Below are 19,689 nucleotides of genomic sequence, written 5' to 3' on the forward strand. Positions count from 1 at the left end.
TCTATGCCTCGTGAAGTTAGGCAGGCCTCCATTCTTTTAGCCTCCTGCAAGAGTTCTGTATCTCAGCCTCAAGTTGTGAGTGATGCCACGGATGTCCTGTCCAAGTGCTTGGATTGACTCAAAGTCCCCCAGCCAGCTTTCATGCCTAAGGCAGGACTAGAACTCACCGTCACCTGGTGCTTGGTCCAAAGTCATCCCACTGGCTTTTATACCTAAGGTGGGACTTGAACTCACTGTCTCCCGGTCATTGGTCCAAAGTCACCCAGCTGGCTTTCATGCCTAAGGCAGGGCTAGAACTCACAGTCGCCTGGTGATTGGCCCAAAGTCATCCATGAACCTTTCATGGGACTAGAACTCATCGTCTCCTGGTGATTGGCCCGAAGTCACCCAGCCAGCTTTCATGCCTGAGGTGGGACTAGAACTCACCGTCAACTGGTTTCCAGCCTGGTGCCTTCACCAGTAGACTAAACTGACTCAATTGTACCCATGAGGCTAGTAGTCACCCATTGGCTTGGCCCCCAAATATCAATCTAAAATGTATCAAGGACCTTGTTTGTATGTCTTCAAATAAGCCAAGATGTGCTAATTAGGATGGGCTATTTTGTCACCTCCCTGTCCAGGAAGCAAGGCAAATGTTCCTTACCAAGTTTCTAGCAATGATCAAACCAGCCCCAGTGTTCTGGCCGAGGCTTCCGGAGAGCAGGAAACCAACTCCTTGTCCCGACAAAAACCCCTTTTATTAATTGTGAATTCTGCTCATTCACATCCAGCAAAGTCTTTCAAGGGAGGATTTACAGTCACAGACCTTCTCTGGCTTGGAGAGCTGCCAGGCTGATATCTGCAAAACTTGGCCAGGAGTCTCAGAGAGTCACGAACCAATGAAGCGAATTAATGGCCTCCTGCAAACTCCACTCCCCTTTCGCTCCTCTTTTACTTCCTCTGGGAGGGGCCATTCGTCGTCCACCTGTGGCCTTCCTCCCAAGTCGACCCTTGTTCCTTAGCTGTTCCCTTCGTCTGGCAGCTCTGCGCATGCGCACACTGGGAACAAGCTCCAACTGTTCTTCTGCCTCACCGATGTCTGACTCTGAAGGCAGCTGATAACTGGCATACGGCCCTGGCCCCCCCTCTGCCTCTGACACAGAGCCCTCATCAGAGCCTTCCCCAGACTCCAGGACTGGGCCAGGTTCCTCCCCAACCTCCTCACTGTCTGAATCTGCTGCCAACTCCGCTGGCCACTGGCGGGCCACAACAGAGTTAGAAACCACACATGGAGAATGAAACATCTGCAGGGCTTCCAAATTCAAATTAATCCATCATCCATCTATTAAAGGAATGTCTTGATTGGAAGACAAAAACGAAAATACGGCCCTAAGAGCATCCAAGGATAATCTAAGGTTTGTTTCCTCCCCCCATGGGTGTGTTTGAATCCTCCATCTAACACTGGTAGTCTTGGACTTCCAACTGTCCATTTAGTGACCGTCCAGAGTTACGACAGCATGGACAAAAGTGACTTATGACCGTTTTTGACTCTTACGACCATTACATTCCCAGGATCACATCATCCAAATTCGGACGCTCGGCAACTGGTTCGTATTTACGACGGTCCCAGGTGTGTGTGTGTGTGTGTGTGTGCGTGTGTGTGACATGATCCCCTTCTGAGACCTTCTGCCAACGGAGAAGCCTGATTCACTGAACGTCCTCATTGCTAACGGACCACCGCCGTGTTCGCTTAAAAACGGTGGCCGGAAAGGGGGCAAAGCTCGCCAACGTCTCGCTTCGCGACAAAATGTTTGGACTCAGTGGCGGTAGCGAAGTCGAGGAGGATGACACGTGCGACCTTATTTGCATGGCGGTAGAAGAAAAGAACCAGCCCAGTTAAAAAATAAAAAGAAAAGCATTTACTTGGTCAACAAAAATAAATACAAGATATTAAGACATTCGGAATGAGGCAGAGAAGAATTACAATTACAGAGAGAAATGGGAGGGAGATACAGTTTGCACAGACTGCCTTGGCGTAATCCTGGGAGGGAGCGGGGGGGGGACAAGAAACTTGGTTTTGGCACAAAGCTGGACCCCTCTTGTTAAGGCAGCTACGATGCCCCCTCAAACGGCAAGCCCAACGAGAGAATGAAAGTAAGACAAAAAGTGTCTATCTATGAGCCTACAAGACACCACAATCGGTTTATAATGTGCAGCTTTAGGATGGAAAGATGCGTGTATATAGGGTAGCCGGGAATCCACTAATAAGTTGCACCGATAAAGAAGGGTAATCTGTAGCTCGGGGTTCAAATGAGGAGTCCGTGGTGCTCTCTGAACTTGATGGTTCTCTTGCAGGCGTTTCATGACCCAACTAGGTAACGTCATCAGTGCTAGAAGGGAGTGGGGTTTGTGGAGAGGAGGAGGAGGAGGACTGTGGGGTCCTTGGTGCTCTCTAAACTTGGTGGTTTTCTTGCAGACGTTTCATGGCCCAACTAGTTAACATCATCAGTGCTAGAAGGGAGTGGGGATTGGGAGGAGGAGGAGGAGGACTGTAGGATTCTTGGTGCTCTCTAAGTTTGATTGCATTCTTGCAGACGTTTCATGACCCAACTAGGTAATATCATCAAGGCTACAAAAGGAGTGAGGTTTGCTCTCTTGGTAGTTCCTTGATAGGGTTAATGGAACTTGGTAGGTGGTACTACCAACTCAGACAAACAATAAACAACAGCTTAATCAAGGAACTACCAAGAAGAAAACAACACTCCCATCGACAGAGCAAGCCACTTCTGTATAAACAGGAGAGGAAACCCTGCTCCCTACTATCACTGATGATGCTACCTAGTTGGGTCGTGAAACGCCGGAAAGAAAACTACCCAGCTCAGAGAGCACCAAGGAGCCCTCATCTGCTCCAGGTTTCAGCAAGGGCGTAAGCCTCTGTGGTTTGAGAAGTGCCAATGTGGAATGGAGGACTTCATGTACCAAAGTCTCCTCATACACGTCCCACACCGGATGGACTGTGAGAATCTTTTTACTCAGCCGTTTCTGTGATCTACTAAGATCAGCCCTGCGTCTCTCTAGACTGGCATGAACTTCCAGGTGCTTCCCTCAAGATGCTTCGGCTAGGGAAGAGCGAGAAGATCTAGGATCTCCCAAACTCCTGAAGAGGTTCTTCAACATCCCAGATTCCTGCCCAGTTCCTCATCTCACAGTTGAGATGAGCCACATCTGGAAGGCACAAAACCCAGGAAGGATGATAGCACAGGTGGGTTCCTATCGGTACGGTACGGTACGGCCGAATAGGTAGTAACTCCGGCGGACTCATGACCGTACCGGTTCTATCCTCAGCGGCGCCAACTTGATTTTCTGTTCTGCACATGCGCCGAACAATCTTCATTGAAAACAATGTCAATTTGATTCCTTTTATAATGTGCGCACGCGCAGACCGTTTTAGGTGCAAACGTGCATGCGTGCGTTTGGTGCACGGGCGAGCGAAGCTACCGCCGGTGCGCAAACTTTTTCAGGCGCCGAACCGGTAGTAATGGCGGCAGGAAGCCACCCCTGGATGGTAGGTGTCTCCATCACCCATGGTCGCACCTAAGAACTGATCCTTCTCTCTGCTTGAAAGGCACCCAGCTCACGTCACGAATGTGGCGGCTGTAAGAATCACACGGGGCAGCTGAACCCAAAGAGGGAATTCACAACCATGTGTAGGCCCTTGAGGGGGAGTCTCTTTAGCATCCTTTTTGGGGGGGCGATCTTCCCTTTCCTGCCATGAAGAGACCAGGTTGGTGGAAGAAGGGAAAAAGAAGAAGCAAAAATCTTCCATCTTGATGTCCGTCAAGGCTGATGGGTGTTTTCCTCAGGAGTAAGCGAGCTCAACCTCTCCATCCTGACAATTTTCAGATGGGTGGACTTCAACTCCCAGAATTCTCTAGCCAGTATCTGTGCATTTTCTTCTTGAGCAGGGGGTTGGACTAGAAGACCTTCAAGGATCCTTTCAACTCTTGTTGTTCTGACTTCAACTCCCAGAATTCCCCAGCCAGCACGTGTGGACTTCCATTCCCAGAATTCCCCAGACAGTGTCATTTGAGATGTCCCAGCCCACAAGAGGGATTCCTTATGCCAAAATCTCTTCATCCATGTTGCAGATCTTCTTTGGAGTTGGATGGACCACGAGACTCTTTTTTTTACGTAACTACTTTGGAGTCACCAAAGCAGTCGGTGCGAGCTTAAATGGTCTCCAGAGGATGGTAGAGGACAGGAAGGGCTGGAGGAACGTTGTCTATGGGGTTGCGATGGGTTGGACCCAATTTCACAACTAACAACACTTTTGGGATCCAGTAAGATCAGCCCTTCCGACTCGGGAATTCTGGGAGTTGAAGTCCACCCATTTTCAAAGTTGCCAGGGTGGAGAAATACTTAAGACCTAGCTGGACTGGTTGAAATATAAATCGCCACTAGAGGGCGATGTAGAGATTCAAAACAATTTACTCTTTGGTGCCCCTGCTGGTCGCTCTGGATCATTGCAGCACAGATTTTTACTGTCTACTAATTTCACCGAATACAAACCGCATGTCATGCACAGAGGAAAAGCGAAGATGCAACTGGGATTGGGTGAGAGCAAAATTAAGACAATTAAAAAAATGAATTGAGACGCTCAGAGTGGAAAGAACGGCTGTTTTTGAGGGGGGGAAAAAGACCCAAAAAAAGAGAGGCTTTTGATGCATTTTTGTTTTGAAGGGGGTGTGAGGAAAAGGGAGAGAAAAAAAGAGGAATTATGGGTAAATTGGTAGAAACTCAACCTTTTTTTTCATTATGTGGGGGCTGAAAGAGAATGATGGGAAGGCAGATGAAGGAACGCAGAAAGCAGAGAGGGCTCAATTCTGAACGGATGCTCGTAGATGACGAGAGAATGAACGCATGAAAGAAAAAGATAAAAGGTTGAACAAAATGTGAGAAACAAGTTCTTTGGGCAGGAATTTCCTCCTTTTCTGTCCGTAGCCTCCAAAAAATTATTTCCTCCTAAGTAACGGCCCTTGGACGCATCCTAGGCAAACCTTTACTGCACCAAGTGCCAAAAAGATTGTGTGGGAACGTCGTGAGTGCACACTCTCGTCGGGGCCATGCTCCGGAAAAGCCGAATTTCCAAGTTCTAGTGTGCATGCATGCCTGATGATCAGCTGGTCAGCCTGTGTGCGCACACCGGTTTTGAGCACTGCTGCACGCACAAAGGGATCACACTCTGGAAGAGCCAAACTTCCAGGTTCTGGTGCACATGCACACCCGACAATCAGCTGGCTGGCGTGCATGCAAACACTGGTTTTCAGCACTGCCACATGCACGAAGGACAGCTAATCATCGCACGCACATGCACACCAGAAACCCGGAAGACAAACAGGCAAGGCCGCGCATGCTGGGTGGACATGGCTTTGCGTGCCACTTTGGGCATGTGTGCCATAGGTTCTCCATCATGGTCCTAGGAGGAATTGCAATAGATAGTATGCTTCTAACAAGAGATGGGGGAAAGGAAAGAAGGAAGGGGGCGGGAAAGGGAATTTAAACTGTAGGTTGGGGTGGGCAGGAAGGAGCACCTCCAAAATGCATTGGGGAATGTTATATCCTGCACCACCACTTGCGTGAAGGAGGAACAAATCACAAATGGTTAAGGTCCACAAATGAAGCCACAGTTGGTCTTCACCTAAGGCATTAACTGATGAACAGAGTTGGAAGGGACCTTGCAGGTTATCTAGTCCAACCCCTTGCCCAAGCAGGAGTCCCTACATTTGCCTCTACCTAGGATCGAACTCACAACCTTCCGATTATGAGGCGAGCGCAGCTTCCTACTTTGTTACAATGCAGTAGTATCATCTTGGTATTTTGATTTCTTGGTTTCATCATTCGGTAGATGAAAAACCTAGCTCATCCCCTGTATCGGAAGTGGTATTCTACTGGTTCGGACTGGTTTGCCCGAAGGGGTAGTGGAAATCGCAGGCGGCCCCGCCCATTCGCCCTGGCTCTATGGGATCCCATGAGGCCTTTTTGAGCCAAAAGCGCATGCGCGGAAGGCTTAGCGCACACGCACTCACATTTGAAAACCAGAAGAGAAGGTAGGTAAATAGCACCCTTTCCCTCTATGTAGATTCTGTGGACAGAACAAGAAGCAATGGGTGGAAACTAATCAAGGAGAGAAGCAACTTAGAACTGAGGAGAAACTTCCTGACAGTGAGAACAATTAATCAGTGGAACAGAAGTTGCCTCCAGAAGTTGTGAATGCCCCAACACTGGAAGTCTTTAAGAAGATGTTGGATAGCCATTTGTCTGAAACGGTATAGGGTTTCCTGCCTAGGCAGGGGGTTGGACTAGAAGACCTCCAAGGTCCCTTCCAACTCTGCTATTGTATTGTATTGTATTGATTATGAGAAGACTCAAGGTTGGGTTAAATGTTCCTTCAGCACCCAAAGATCCTTGCCTAGAGAAGCCATCCTAAGGTGGGCCAACGAGGAGAAGGGATTGTCTCCTTTTCTCCCTACTCAGAGATGGAACCCCCAAAGTCAAGGACTTTCCTAGCACACGTCTCTCCAGTGGTGGGATTCAACCGGTGTAACAATCGGTTTGCTTTCCGCATGGCCTTTGCCCAATGCGCACTGCATTTGAAATCAGCACTAAATCTTACCTTTTCCTGCAGTCCCGGTGAGTAAAATACCGCATTTTTCGGAGTATAAAACGCACCAAGCTTTTGAGGAGGCAAATGGGGGGGGGGGAGGTTTTGCACTCTGCAGATCTCCCCAAAACGGGCCGGGTTTTTTTGTCAAAAAAAGGGCATGAATAGCCGTTAGGAGACTTGTAGAGTGCTCCTGGGGGCAAAAATGAGCAAAAAGCAGGCTGTTTTTTGTGAAAACGGGCCCGTTTTTTCTCAAAAAAGGGCTTAGGAGGCTTATAGAGTGCTCCTAAAAACGACCCGTTTTTCGCTCATTTCTGCCCTCCCCAGCCCCCAGGAAGCCTCCTAAAGGCTATGCACGGCCATTTTGGTGAAGGGGCAGGGTTTCGGGAGGCAAAAAATGCTGTATTCAGTGTATAAGACGCACCCAGATTTTCACCCTCTTTTTTGAGGGAAAAAGGTGCATCTTATACTCCCAAAAATACGGTAGCTGAGACGCGGCAATCCACTCTCCTGCGCCAATCAGCTGGGCTTCAAACAAAGGAAGTATAGGACGGAATAGAGCAGAGGTGGGTGGGGCAACTGATCACCGGAACTACCGAAGCGGCTGAATCCCACACCTGCGTCGATCGCCATAGAGCAGTGATCCTCAACCTTGGCACCTTGAAGATGTCCGAACTTCAACTCCCAGAATTCCCCAGCCAGCATTCGCTGGCTGGGGAATTCTGGGAGTTGAAGTCCGGACATCTTCAAGTTGCCAAGGTTGAGGATCACTGCGATAGAGAGAGAAAGCATTTGCCTCCTGGAGGGAATTCCATTGTTGACCTCAAAAGTGGTGCTTGGCCTATGCGCCCTGCCAACCGATGTTCAAATAAAGGTATTTATTTCAGACCGGGGGCAGGAGGGCCGTTTCAAATCATCCGATCCCATTTTGGTGACGGTCGATTTTTGGCGAGATGATATATTTTGAGGACTTCATCTCGCCTCCTTTGATAGATTTCCGGGTGACCCTGCAGCGTTCGGCTAGCTGTTTTACTTAATATTCCTTTTATGCCACTTTTCAAGATTCCCCCCCCCTTTTTTTTTCTTTTTTGTGGTGTGTTCTTTTCAGTGAAGTTTGTAAAAAAACACGAGCGTACCCTTGTAAACGCAGAAAGATGCGCTCCCAACAGACAGGGAGAATGAAAATACAGGAAAATGATGATCCAGGGAGGAAAATGTTTTTTTTTTTAAATTCCTTCTCTGCTCTGAAGTTTGCTACCAGTTTTCTTTACACGCGCATACGTACCGCAGGCGCTAAGAAGCCTTTTCGGAGTCTGAGTAGAACAGCGGGTGGGGGGGAGCAGCAGTGCTACGCAATATAGATTCGCTAGAAAGCGAATATAAATCGCACTGACTACCGGTTCGCCCGTACCTGTAGCATTTTTTTTAAACTACCGATTCGGGAAAACGGGTAGCATTTTCCGCTACCGCTTCAGGCAAACCGGCCCAAACCGGTAGCATTTCACCTGATTCCTTCCATGTCTCCTTCATTTTTTCCATTCCAACAGGACTCTGCTTGCTTTTCAATTTGTAGTGAAAACAAATCCAATGTTTGCAGAGTGACTCACTTGTGCCAAGTAAAGAGAGGGAGGCCTGCTGACCGCAGCGAAGAGAAGAAAAACGAAGAGGCCCAAGACAGATTTTTCGACAACGGGTCCCAGAAATTTTGGGGAAGCTGCAATCCCAGGATGTTTGGGAACCATCCGCGTTAAGAAGGATCACTCGCGGCGGCCAAGACGTGCCAAGCTTAAGAGTTCTCACTTGAAAAACTCTAGAAGAATTTTAGCTAAATGTCTGGAAACCGGGATTTTTCTATAAAGAGAGAAAGAGGCGCGAGCCCAACTAGAAGAGGAAAATCATCATCATCAAAACTCTTTTGGTGAAATTTAGGGTGCTGTAAATTTGAGGGGTGGGGGGAAATGTTTCTGCTCACGATGCATAATAAGCAGGGAAGGATGAGGAGATGGAAGTCATCCAGGATACTTCAGGCTAAAACTGCAAGAAGGTTGCAAGGCCCATAAAATCCCTGGAGGATTTTAAGATGATATTGGACACCCATTTGTCTAAAGTGGGCTAGGGTTTCCAGCTTGAGCAAGGGGGTTGGACTAGAAGACCTCCCAGGTCCCTTCCAACTCTTGTTACTCTGTTAAATTCACGCCCAGTCCTGCTTCCAAGTTGAGAGACAAGGAGAAACCAGCCACAGGAAGCGGAGTTGCGATTCCATTAAAGAGACAGGGAGGCCATGAACGAAGCAGAGGAATTCCAAAGGAAAACAGTTTAGGCTGAAGCACTTTGACATCCAAGGAAAACTTGCCAGTCGACGGAAAGACCTAAGGAGATATCCAGATGTGCTAGGCCCTAAGAGGGACCTTTGTAGATGATCCAAAAAAAACCACGGAGCATCTTCTCCATCACAACTGGGATCCTTAACTCTCCAAATATGGTTGTTTATTAAAAAAAAGAGAAAGAGAGAGATCCAATCTACAACTAAGGAGAAAATTCCTGACACGGAGAACAATCAATCCGTGGATTCTGGCTTAATCTCCAGGAGTTGTGGAGGTTTTCAATAAGAGACTGGGCACAGGGCACAATGGTATTGGGTCTCCTGCTTCAACAGGGGGTTGGACTAGAAGACCTCCAAGGTCCCTTCCAGCTCTCTTCTTCTGTTATTGTGGTTTATTTATTACATTCCTATGCCACTGAGCTTCTCTACCAAGTGACTGAGCAGCTTGCAAACGATATGGATATCATCCCACCCACCCACCCTGCTTATTATAAATTCATATTCTCCAAAGCACACAAAGGCAGGAGAAGAAGCAACGGATGGAAACTAATCAAGGAGAGAAGCAACCTGGAACTAAGGAGGAATTTGCTGACATTTAGAATAATTAATCGGTGGAACAACTTGCCTCGAGAAATTGTGGATGCTTCAACATTGGAAGCTTTTAAGAAGATGTTGGATAGCCATCTGTCTGAAGTGGTGTAGGGTTTCCTGCCTAAGCAGGGGGTTGGACTAGAAGATCTTTAAGGTCCTTTCCAACTCTGTTACTCTATATTCTATGTATATATCAAATATATCAATCATCCACACTGCTTATTATAAATGTATGTGTATGGCAATTGCCAGATATGGGGGCTTTTAACTACCAGAATTCCCTATTTTTTATAACATCACTCAGGAACATCTGGTCTGAATTCCAAAGAGCAAGGAAAGTTCCACCCTTTGAACTACTTATGGTGAAGAGTTTGCGAAAAGGATGCAAAGCAAGAAAACATTCTTTCTCGTCCACCAAAATCTCTGCTAAATATTCTTTAAAAAACAAAAACCTGTAAAATAAGGAAACTCCCAGGGGATTCCCAGGAAACGGATGAGGAAGAAAAATCTATTTTAAAAAAGTGTTATTGGTGTGCCCACTCTTTTTCTTTTGAAAGAAACCGCTGATAGGAAGAAATCTCATTTTGGTTTTTAAAAAGCTTTACTCCCTCAAGGGAAAAAATAAAAATAAAAGAGATTTACAAAACAAAACAAAATAGAAAAAAAAAAAAAAACACCCCAGCCTGCATAAACTCTCCAGGACAGAATTATTTTGATTTTTTTTTCTTTTTTGACAATATCAATCCAAATATCACACTATTTAATTCCCCAATAAAACATTGGAAAAAAAGTGCCTACAATCTTCTTTATATCTAACACATTTTTTTTGCTACATATAAAATCTCAAAGCTAATTAATAGCAATCTTATGGTACCAACCCTTCTAGAACAGTTAAGATTATATACACATTTGAGGGGGTGGGACGGGGGGGGGGGGGCGATAGGAGATATTAACAAACAGAATATTACAAAGTATTAAAGAAGGCAACTTTTCTTTTCGTTCTTCCGGGCGAGATCGGCTTCACTTGAAGTTGGCATAATCTGAAAAGGCATCTATATATTCCTGGACTACCTTGTAACAGAATTCGTACTGTTCCTGTGGATTAGACAGAAGAGAAATGGGAGGTGAGTGATGCAACAAATCAGGGAATCTCTCTTCCCCACCCCCACCCCCGCCCCAAAAGGTCTTCGGAAAAACCTGGGAACTTCTCAGAATTCCTAAGAATTTGGGGAAATTCACACACAGAGAAGTTGTTCTGAAAGAGGCTTCCCAAGAGCATGAAGCAAACTCCCGGTCTCGTCAAAAACCCCTTTTATTAATTGACTGTGGATTCTGCTCATTCACATCCAGCAAAGTCTTTCAAGAGAGGATTTACAGTCACAGACCTTCTCTGGCTTGGAGAGCTGCCAGGCCGATCTCTGCAGAACTTGGCCAGGAGTCTCGGAGAGTCACGAACCAATGAAGCGAACTAATTGTCTCCTGCAAACTCCACTCCCCCTTTGCTCCTCTTTTATTCCCTCTGGAAGGGGCCCTTCATCGTCCACCTGTGGCCTTCCTCCCAAGTCAACCCCTGTTCTTTAGCTGTTCCCTTCGCCTGGCAACTCTGCGCATGCGCACACTGGGAACAGGCTCCAGCTGTTCTTCCGCCTCACTGATGTCTGACTCCGAAGGCAGCTGATAACTGTCAAACGGCCCTGGCCCCTTCTCTGCCTCCGACACAGAGCCCTCATCAGAGCCTTCCCCAGACTCCAGGACTGGCCCAGGTTCCCCCCCAACATCCTCACTGTCCGAATCTGCTGCCAACTCCGCTGGCAGGCCACAACAGAAGTCACCTACTTAAGTGACTATGTGCTTAGAGCTCAGAGCATTGTTAGAGACCCCACACACCCCCACGCCACGATCTCTTTCTGTCGCTCCCCTCTTGGAGGTGGTCCCGAAGTATCTCTATCAGGACTGCTAGATTCTCTAATAGCTTTTGTTCCTCAGCCATCCGTCTGGTCAACTCGCAGGATTTGTTTCCCCCCCCCCCCGCCAAGTACATGCATACATCGAACTTCTCTGTGTCATATGTGTGTTTATATGTGGGTATAGGGATAATGGTTATCTTTTGCGAGCTGAATGCAAGGAAATTTCATATTAATGTATGCTGATTGGTGTACATTTAAAGTGACAATAAAGTTCTATTCCCATTCCTATTCCATTCCATATTTTCTATTCTATTCTATTCTATTCTACTCTATTCTACTCTATTCCTTTCATTCTTTATTTTATTCTGTATTTCTATTCCATTCCATTCATATTATATTATTACATTATACCAGTATTACATTATATTATATATTTCAATATGTATGTTCTATTCTAATTCTAATTCTATTCTATATTTTCTATTCAATTCTTCTTCTCTTCTCTTCTGCATTCTATTCTGTTCTGCATTCTATCCTATCCTATCCTATCCTATCCTATCCTATCCTATCCTATCCTATCCTATCCTATCCTATCCTATCCTGTTTCTATTATTTCTATTCCATTCCATTATTTGTCTTCTGTTCTCTTCTCTATATTCTACATTCTATATTCTATTCTGAAAGCATCTTTCTAATTTCAGGTATCCAAACTAGGCAATTATTTATGGAAACATTTGCAGGTTGTCCTTGACTTATGACTGTTCGTTTTGCGACCGTTCAAAATTACGACGGTGCTGATGACCGGGTGCTTGGCAGTTACAACTGTTGCACCGTGTCCCCAGAATCTGGAGTTCGTGGCAACTGGCGGGTATTAAAAACTAGAACAATTTCATTATCCTACAGCCACGCAGTTGCCTTTTGCAACTTTCCCAGCTGGCTTCTGACAAACTAAGTCAATGGGGGAAGATGGATCCATTTAAGGACCCAGTGATTTGCTTAGCGACTGTGGCAAAAGGGGGTGTAAAATCGAGTGTGATCACATGATGCCTCATTTAACGACCACCGCTCGGCGGTGGTTGTACGCCGAGGACTTTCTGCAGCTCAAAGGGAAAAAAAATGTATGATGGCACAGAGTCAATGGGGGAAGGTGGATCCATTTAATGACCCAGTGATTTGCTTAACGACTGTGGTAAAAAAAGGCTGTAAAATCAGGTTTGGTCACGGGATGATTCACTTAACAGCCTCATTGCTGTTAAGTTGGTCATAAGTCGAGGACTGCCTATATCTCAAAGGAAGAACTATACGAAGAAAGACCAATTCACAAAGGACCATGTTAGCCCATGCAGGAGAGAATTTTGTTGTCCATTACAGGTAGTCTTCAACTTATGACCACAATCAAGCCCCCCCCCCCCCAAATTTCCATCGCTAAGTGATACAGTTGCAAAGCGAGTTTTGCCCCGTTTTAGGACCTTTCTCGTCACAGTTGTTAAGCGAATCGCTGCAGGTGTTAAGTTACTGACATGGTCGTTAAGTGAATCCGGCTTCCCCATTGACGACTTGTGAGAAGGTCCCCAAAGGGGATCACTGCAACAGTCGTAAGTACATGCCAGTTGCCAAGCCTCTGAATTTCGATCGCATGCTAAATTGTGAGCATGTTGACCAGGGGGAGGGAGGCAGCGACGGGCGTTAAGTCTGAAAAAACAGTCACCGGTCACTTCCCCACCCTACCCCCGGTGTTGGTTATAACGTCGCACGGTCGCTAAACGAACTGTTAAGTAGAGGACGACCTCAACTAAGCTTCGGGGTCCCATCGTCGTGGGTGTCGGATGCTTACCAGTGTTTGCACCATGTGCGGCCTCTGTAACCTCAAACTCTTCACCGTCTGGAAGACGTCCAGAATTCCTTCCGCCTTGACCCGTTCCAGGACGGTGCCCAACGCACAGAAGGTCCCCGTCCGTCCGGCGCCAGCACTGGGAAGGAGACAAAGAGGAGATAAACGGGGTCCTACCTCCTACAGCTGTGATGGCGAACCTATGGCATGCGTGCCACACGGAGCCATTTGTTAGGGCAGGGGGTCAGCAAACTGCAGCTCTGGAGCCGCTTGTGGCTCTTTCCTCCCTCTGCTGCGGCTCCGTCACCGGTCGACGCCACAATTTTGAGAGAAGCTTCTGGGGGGAGGGGGAGAGAGAGAAGCCCAGGGCGCCAGGAGAAGACTCTACGGCAAGGGGAGGGTTTTCCAGTTGTCTCCACAATTGTTAGGGCTTTCGGTTAGGACAGGTAGAGGAAAAAGTTTGCCGCTCTAGGAGGAGACTCTATGGTGAGGGAACTGACTTCCAGTCAGCAGAGGAAAAAGTTCGCCGCTCTAGGAGACTCTATGGGGGGGGGGGACTGAACTTCCGGTCAGCTCCAGAATTGAACAGGGGGCTTCCGTTTAGGACCTTTGTGACTCCCGGTGTTTTCTTTTCTGTGGGAAACGGGTCCAAATGGCTCTTTGAGTCTTTTAAGTTTGCCGACCCCTGGGTTAAGGCATGCAAGGCATTGCCCTGGTAGCTCCTGCGCGCATGCGTCCGTTGGTCAACTGACTTCAGCCTTCATTTTCGGCTGTTTTTCACCCTCCGGAGACTTCAGAGAAGCACACCAAGCCATATTTGGTGGCACGCCAGCTGTCAGATCCGGCACATATGCGTGCGCCGGCCGGTTGACTTTTTGCCCTTCCGGAGGGCCAGGGGAGGCCGTTTTTGCCACCCCCAGGTTTTAGGAAAGACTCCGGAGGCTGGGAAGGGTGAAAAACGGCCCCAACAAACAGAAACAAACTTCTGTTTGGTCCAGAGGCTTTCCGGAAGCCTGGGGAGGGTGAAAAACAGCCCCAATGGACCAACCGGAAGTTCGGAAACAATCCGTTTCTGGCTTCTGGAGGGGCGGCGGGGGAGGCCGTTTTCGCCCTCCCCAAGCTTCAGGAAAGCCTCTGGACCAAAGTCTGGGGAGGGGTCGTGCATGCATGCGTGGGATGTGTGTGTGGGGGACTCGGGAAGCAGAGAATACATGAGGGCGTGGCCAGCCAGAGGTGTCATTGGCCGGTTCTCCAAACTACTCAAAATTTCCGCTACCGGTTCTCCAGAACCTGTCAGAACCTGCTGGATTTCACCCCTGGGGCGAACCCCCCCTGCTTACCTGCAATGCACCGTGATGGGGTGATTGCCGGACTGCTGCTGCTGCTTCTGCACCGCTGCTATGATATTGATCATGCCTTTCCCGTCACTGGGAATCCCCACCTCCGGCCACCCGTGGAAGTGGAACTGTCGGATTTGCCGGCTTTTGTTTTCCTGCGGGAAAAAGGGGAGGGACGCTGAAGCAAGCTTGATCCCCACAGGACGTAGAATAATAAAGAATTGGAAGGGACCCTTGAGGTCTTCTAGTCCAACCCCCTGCTCAAGCAGGAGACCGTATACAATTGCAGACAAATAGTTGTCCAACCCCTCGTTAAAAACTTCCAGGGTTGGGAGCATTTGTGACTTTTTGTGGCAAGTTGATTAATTAATTGATTAATTGTTCTCACTAGCGGAAAATTCTTACTTATTTCTAGATTGCTTCTCTCTGTTGTGGCCTGCCAGCAGAGCTGGCAGCAGATTTGGGCAGTGAGGCAGTTGGGGAGGAACCTGGGCCAGTCCCGGAGTCTGGGGAAGGCTCTGATGAGGGCTCTGTGTCGGAGGCAGAGAGGGGGCCAGGGTCGTCTGGGAGTTATGTGCTGCCTCCAGAGTCGGACATCAGCGAGGCAGAGGAATAGGGGGAGCCTGTTCCCAGTGTGCGCATGCGCAGAGCTGCCAGAAGGCAAGAAGAGTTAAGACAAAAGGGGTGACTTGGGAGTAAGGCTTGGACATGATTGTCTTGACTCCCTCTTCTTTGGGGCAACCCCTGAGATATTGGAAGACTGCTATCACGTCTCCCCTAGTCCTTCTTTTCATTAAACTAGACATACCCAGTTCTTGCAACCGTTCTTCATATGTTTTAGCCTCCAGTCCCCTAATCATCTTTGTTGCTCTTCTCTGCACTCTTTCTAGAGTCTCCACATCTTTTCTACATTGTGGTGACCAAAACTGAATGCAATATTCCAAGTGTGGACGTACTAAGGCTCTGTAAAGTGGTACTTCACGTGATCGCTCAATCCAGAGTGATCCAAGGAGTTTCTCTGACTATGAAAGGATCTGAAACAGCCTGCTAACACTGCAGCTTCCCCCCCACCCCCACCCCACAGATCCTTTGCTTCAACAGGCCTTTCTTCCTTAAAAGACACACCATTTGCAAGCTGTAAACAATGGAAAATATTTTTCCTGGTGATCCTTGACTTATGGCAACAATTTTCCAATAGTTAGCAATGCAGTTGTAAAACATGACTGCATTGCTTAATGATGGCCATCCCTGTGGTCTCTGTTGCCACCATTAAGTGAATTAAGAGACTGTTAGGCGAGGGCATTTCCTGCTGGCTTCTCCAACTAAGTCATAGGGGAAGCCAGCAGGAAGTGGAAAGTCTTCAAGGTGGCTTGAAAGAAGACTGGCAGGAAGTATGTGCCTGCTGTTGGATGGGAGAGGGGTGTGGGGGGGGCATGAGGGCGCGGTGAGAAGAGTGCATGGAGGTGCATCGAGGCTCAGGGAAAGTGTGCAAGGGCGTGGAGGAAGCATGGTGAGGCTCAGGGAAGATGGGCAAGGGAGATGTAGTAAGGCTCAGGGAAGGTGCACGGGATGGAGGACCGCAAGTGCAGATGCAGAGGGGATGGGGAGGATGGGAGAGACTTACTCTAGCAACTTGCGACATTCTCTGCTGGCTTCCCCATTGTCTTTCTGGGGAAGCCAGCGGGAAAGTTTGCAAATGCCGATCACAAGATCACTCTGCAACCAGTCATAAGTGTGAGCTGATTGTCAAGCAACCAGATTGTGATCTCATGAGTCTGGGAATGCTGGGATGCCAAAAACGCAGAGTTGTATTCAGTTGTAAGCACTATTCACTCGGCACCATCATAACTTTGGTCATTTAACATATAACTCTGGTCGTCAGTTGAGGACTACCTGTACAGTGTATCATCAGCTCTGCATCCTTTTCCAGAGACTGGGAGCCTGTCATGACTGGTGGGTCCCTGCAAACCTAGGCCAGGTTTCTCAACACGTACCCTGTTGTTGGTCACCAGCAGATCCCGCACTGTGTAGCTCTCACACTCTTCCTCCTTCTTCAGTTCTATGGTGATGTCTCCGTAAGATACAGAGCCGTCCGAAGGCCAATACTGACCACACTTCTCCTAGCGAGCCAGGAAACAGGAAAGACAGGACCATGAGAAAGCTCACTGAGAGTGTCAGAATATTCATGAACTGGCAGAGACATGGTAACAAGGTCAGCCAATGAGGCCTATTTGGAAACAGAAACTTAAGTAAGAAGTCTGGGCGTGGCTCAGCTGTATTAAGCTCTGAACTCTGAAACCAACCTCTCCGCTGACTGTGTTTTGCCTGCAGCTACTACCACGTGGGAGAATCCACTATTAGTATTGTACATTTACTCATGTGCTATTATGTACCGTATTTTCGGAGTATAAGACGTACCTTTTTCCCTCAAAAAAAGGCTGAAAATATGGGTGCGTCTTATACACTGAATACAGCATTCTTAGCATCCCGAAACCCCGCCCCCTTTGCAAAAAGGGCCGCGTATAGCCTTTAGGAGGCTTCCAGAGTGCTCCTGGGGGTTGGGGAGGGCGGAAATGAGCGAAAAATGAGCCATTTTTTGCTCAATTTTGCCCTCCCCAGTCCCTAGGAGCACTCTGGAAGCCTCCTAAAGGCTATGCATGCCCTTTTTTTGACAAAAAATGGGCCTGTTTTTGCAAAAAACGGGCGGTTTTGGGGAGGTCTGCAGAGTGCAATTTTTTGTTTTTAAATTTGCCTCTTCAAAATCTTGGTGCGTCTTATACTCCGCAAAATACGGTATATAAAGAAGTTAGTGAATCCTGCTAAATCAGTTACCTGTGTGTGCTTTCTGGATTTGCTTTTTCTGCAACAAACTCTGACAGAGAAGAGGTCCTCTGATGCCTTCTCCTTCAAGGCTACGCGTGGGAAGGACTGCCCTGAACCCCAACGGTGGTTCTCGTTAGGTTCTCACCAATGGAAATCAAGGGAGTTCTCAGCTGGTTTGTGAGAAGGAGAGCCTGCTCCCCGAGTTTGATGGTTTTCTTGCAGACGTTTCAATACCCAAACTACCATATTTTCCAGAGTATAAGACGCATCTTTTTCGCCCCTAAAAGAGGGTGAAAGTTTGGGTGCGCCTTATACACTGAAGGTAGCCCCACCCACCCACCGGCCCCCACCCTTTGGCCTCTGCCTCCCAGCAATTTAACTCCTTGCAGCAAACAGGGACAATGGGTCTTGCGGAGGCTGCAATAGGCTATGGCAATCCCTGCAGCCTGAAACAGCTGATGATCGGGAGGACCGCTTAAACTGAAAGTGAAACTTGCTGTTTGCTCCACAAGGGAAATTGCTGGGAGGGAGAAGCAGATTTCCCTCCCCCCCCCTTGTTTTCCTCCCCAAAAGCTAGGTGTGTCTTATACTTTGGAGTGTCTTATGCTCCAAAAAATATGGTATGTAACATCATCATCAGTGCTAGAAGGGAGGGGAGTTTGCGGGGGAGGAGGAGATGGGGTCTTGGTTCCTTTCTTGCAGATGTTTATTACCCAAACTAGGGAACGTCATCAGTGCTACGAGGGAGTGGGGTTTGAAGAGTGGAGGAGAAGAGGAAGGGGGAGGAGAAGAAATGAGGGGTCCTTGGTGCTCTCTGAGCTCGGTGCTTTCTTGCAGACGTTTCATGACCCAACAAGGTAACATCATCAGTGCTAGAAGGGAGTGGGGTTTGTGGGGAGGAGGATGAAGAGGAGGAGGATTAAATGAAATCACGGGAGGCCCTGAAAAATCAACGTCATGGGGAAGCCCGCCTCTCAGCACCCCGATGCTGAGCCATGGCGGAGAAAGAGAAGCCAATCTTTGCAGAAACCTCAGAGGTATCCGGTTGGCCGTTGTGGGGAAGAAAACGGTGGATTTTGGAGAGCTTTTGCCTGATCCAGGAAGCGCCTGGATCTCAAGACCACTTGTTCCTCTGGAGGTTCTTCTCCAGGTTGTCTCACCTGGCCCCTCTCTTCCAGCTCAGTCAACATCACGATGGAGCAGGACTTCCACTCCCAGATCATCCGCCAGAAGTCTTCAATAGTGTGCTGGAGGGGTCCTTGGCTGGCGATGTAGGAATCCTTTTGACGGTAACCCTGGGAACGTTGAAACGGGCGTCAAAAAGATGGATAGAAATAACAATAGCCCTTAGACTTATATACCACTTCATAGCCCTCTCCAAGAGTCTTAAGAGTTTACAGAGTCAGCCTCTTTCCCCCAACGATCTGGGTCCTCATTTAACCGATCTCGGAAGGACGGAAAGCTGAGTCAACCTTGAGCCGGTCAGGATCGAACTGCTGGCAGTCGGCACAATTAGCCTGCAATGCTGTTTTGTAACCATTGCGCCACTGTGGTCCTCCCTTCCCACTTAGCAGTAGCGCTTACACTTACAAACCGCTTCACCGTCTTTTCCAGCCCTCTCTAAGCGGTTTACAGAGTCAGCTTCTTGCCCCCAACAACCTGGGTCCTCATTTAACCGACCTTGGAAGGACGGAAGGCTGAGTCAACTTGAACTCCTGGCAGTTGGCAGAGTTAGCCTGCAATACTGCACTCTAACCACTGTGCCACCAGGAAGAAGAATGAGAAAGGGAATTAAGAGAGGAAGGAAGGAAGGAAGGAAAATAGCAATAGCACTTAGACTTATATAGCACTTCGCAGTGCTTTACAGCCCTCTCTAAGCGGTTTACAGAGCCAACCTGTTGCTCCCAACAATCTGGGTCCTCATTTTACCCACTTCGGAAGGATGGAAAGCTGATTGAACCTTGAGTCAGTCAGGATCGAACTCCTGGCAGTGGGCAGAGTTAGCCTGCAATACTGCATTCTAACCACTGCGTCACCAGGAAGGAGAATGAGAAAGGGAATTAAGAGAGGAAGGAAGGAAGGAAGGAAGGAAGGAAGGAAGGAAGGAAGGAAAATAACAATAGCCCTTAGACTTATATACCGCTTCACAAGGCTTTAGCCCTCTCTAAGTGGTTTAGGGTCAGTATATTGCCTCCAACACTCTGGGTCCTCATTTTGTCGACTTCGAAAGAACAGAA

The 19,689-nt window shown here is 48.0% G+C and overlaps 1 protein-coding gene across 1 annotated transcript in view; it reads right to left on the minus strand.

Annotated features, from left to right (window-relative positions):
* Positions 1-1,875: 1,875 nt before the first annotated feature.
* The window catches only part of PTPRA (protein tyrosine phosphatase receptor type A), a 119,743-nt gene continuing 101,929 nt past the window's right edge, over positions 1,876-19,689 (minus strand). The window contains 5 exon segments of the mRNA XM_081960097.1: positions 1,876-10,649; positions 13,296-13,431; positions 14,633-14,784; positions 16,624-16,749; positions 18,613-18,747. Coding sequence (XP_081816223.1) covers positions 10,575-10,649; positions 13,296-13,431; positions 14,633-14,784; positions 16,624-16,749; positions 18,613-18,747 — 624 coding nt within the window. The 3' untranslated portion in view covers positions 1,876-10,574.

This window comes from Natrix helvetica, assembly GCF_964273705.1.
Source record: "Natrix helvetica genome assembly, chromosome: 7".
In the NCBI taxonomy this organism is placed as follows: Eukaryota; Metazoa; Chordata; class Lepidosauria; order Squamata; family Natricidae; genus Natrix; species Natrix helvetica.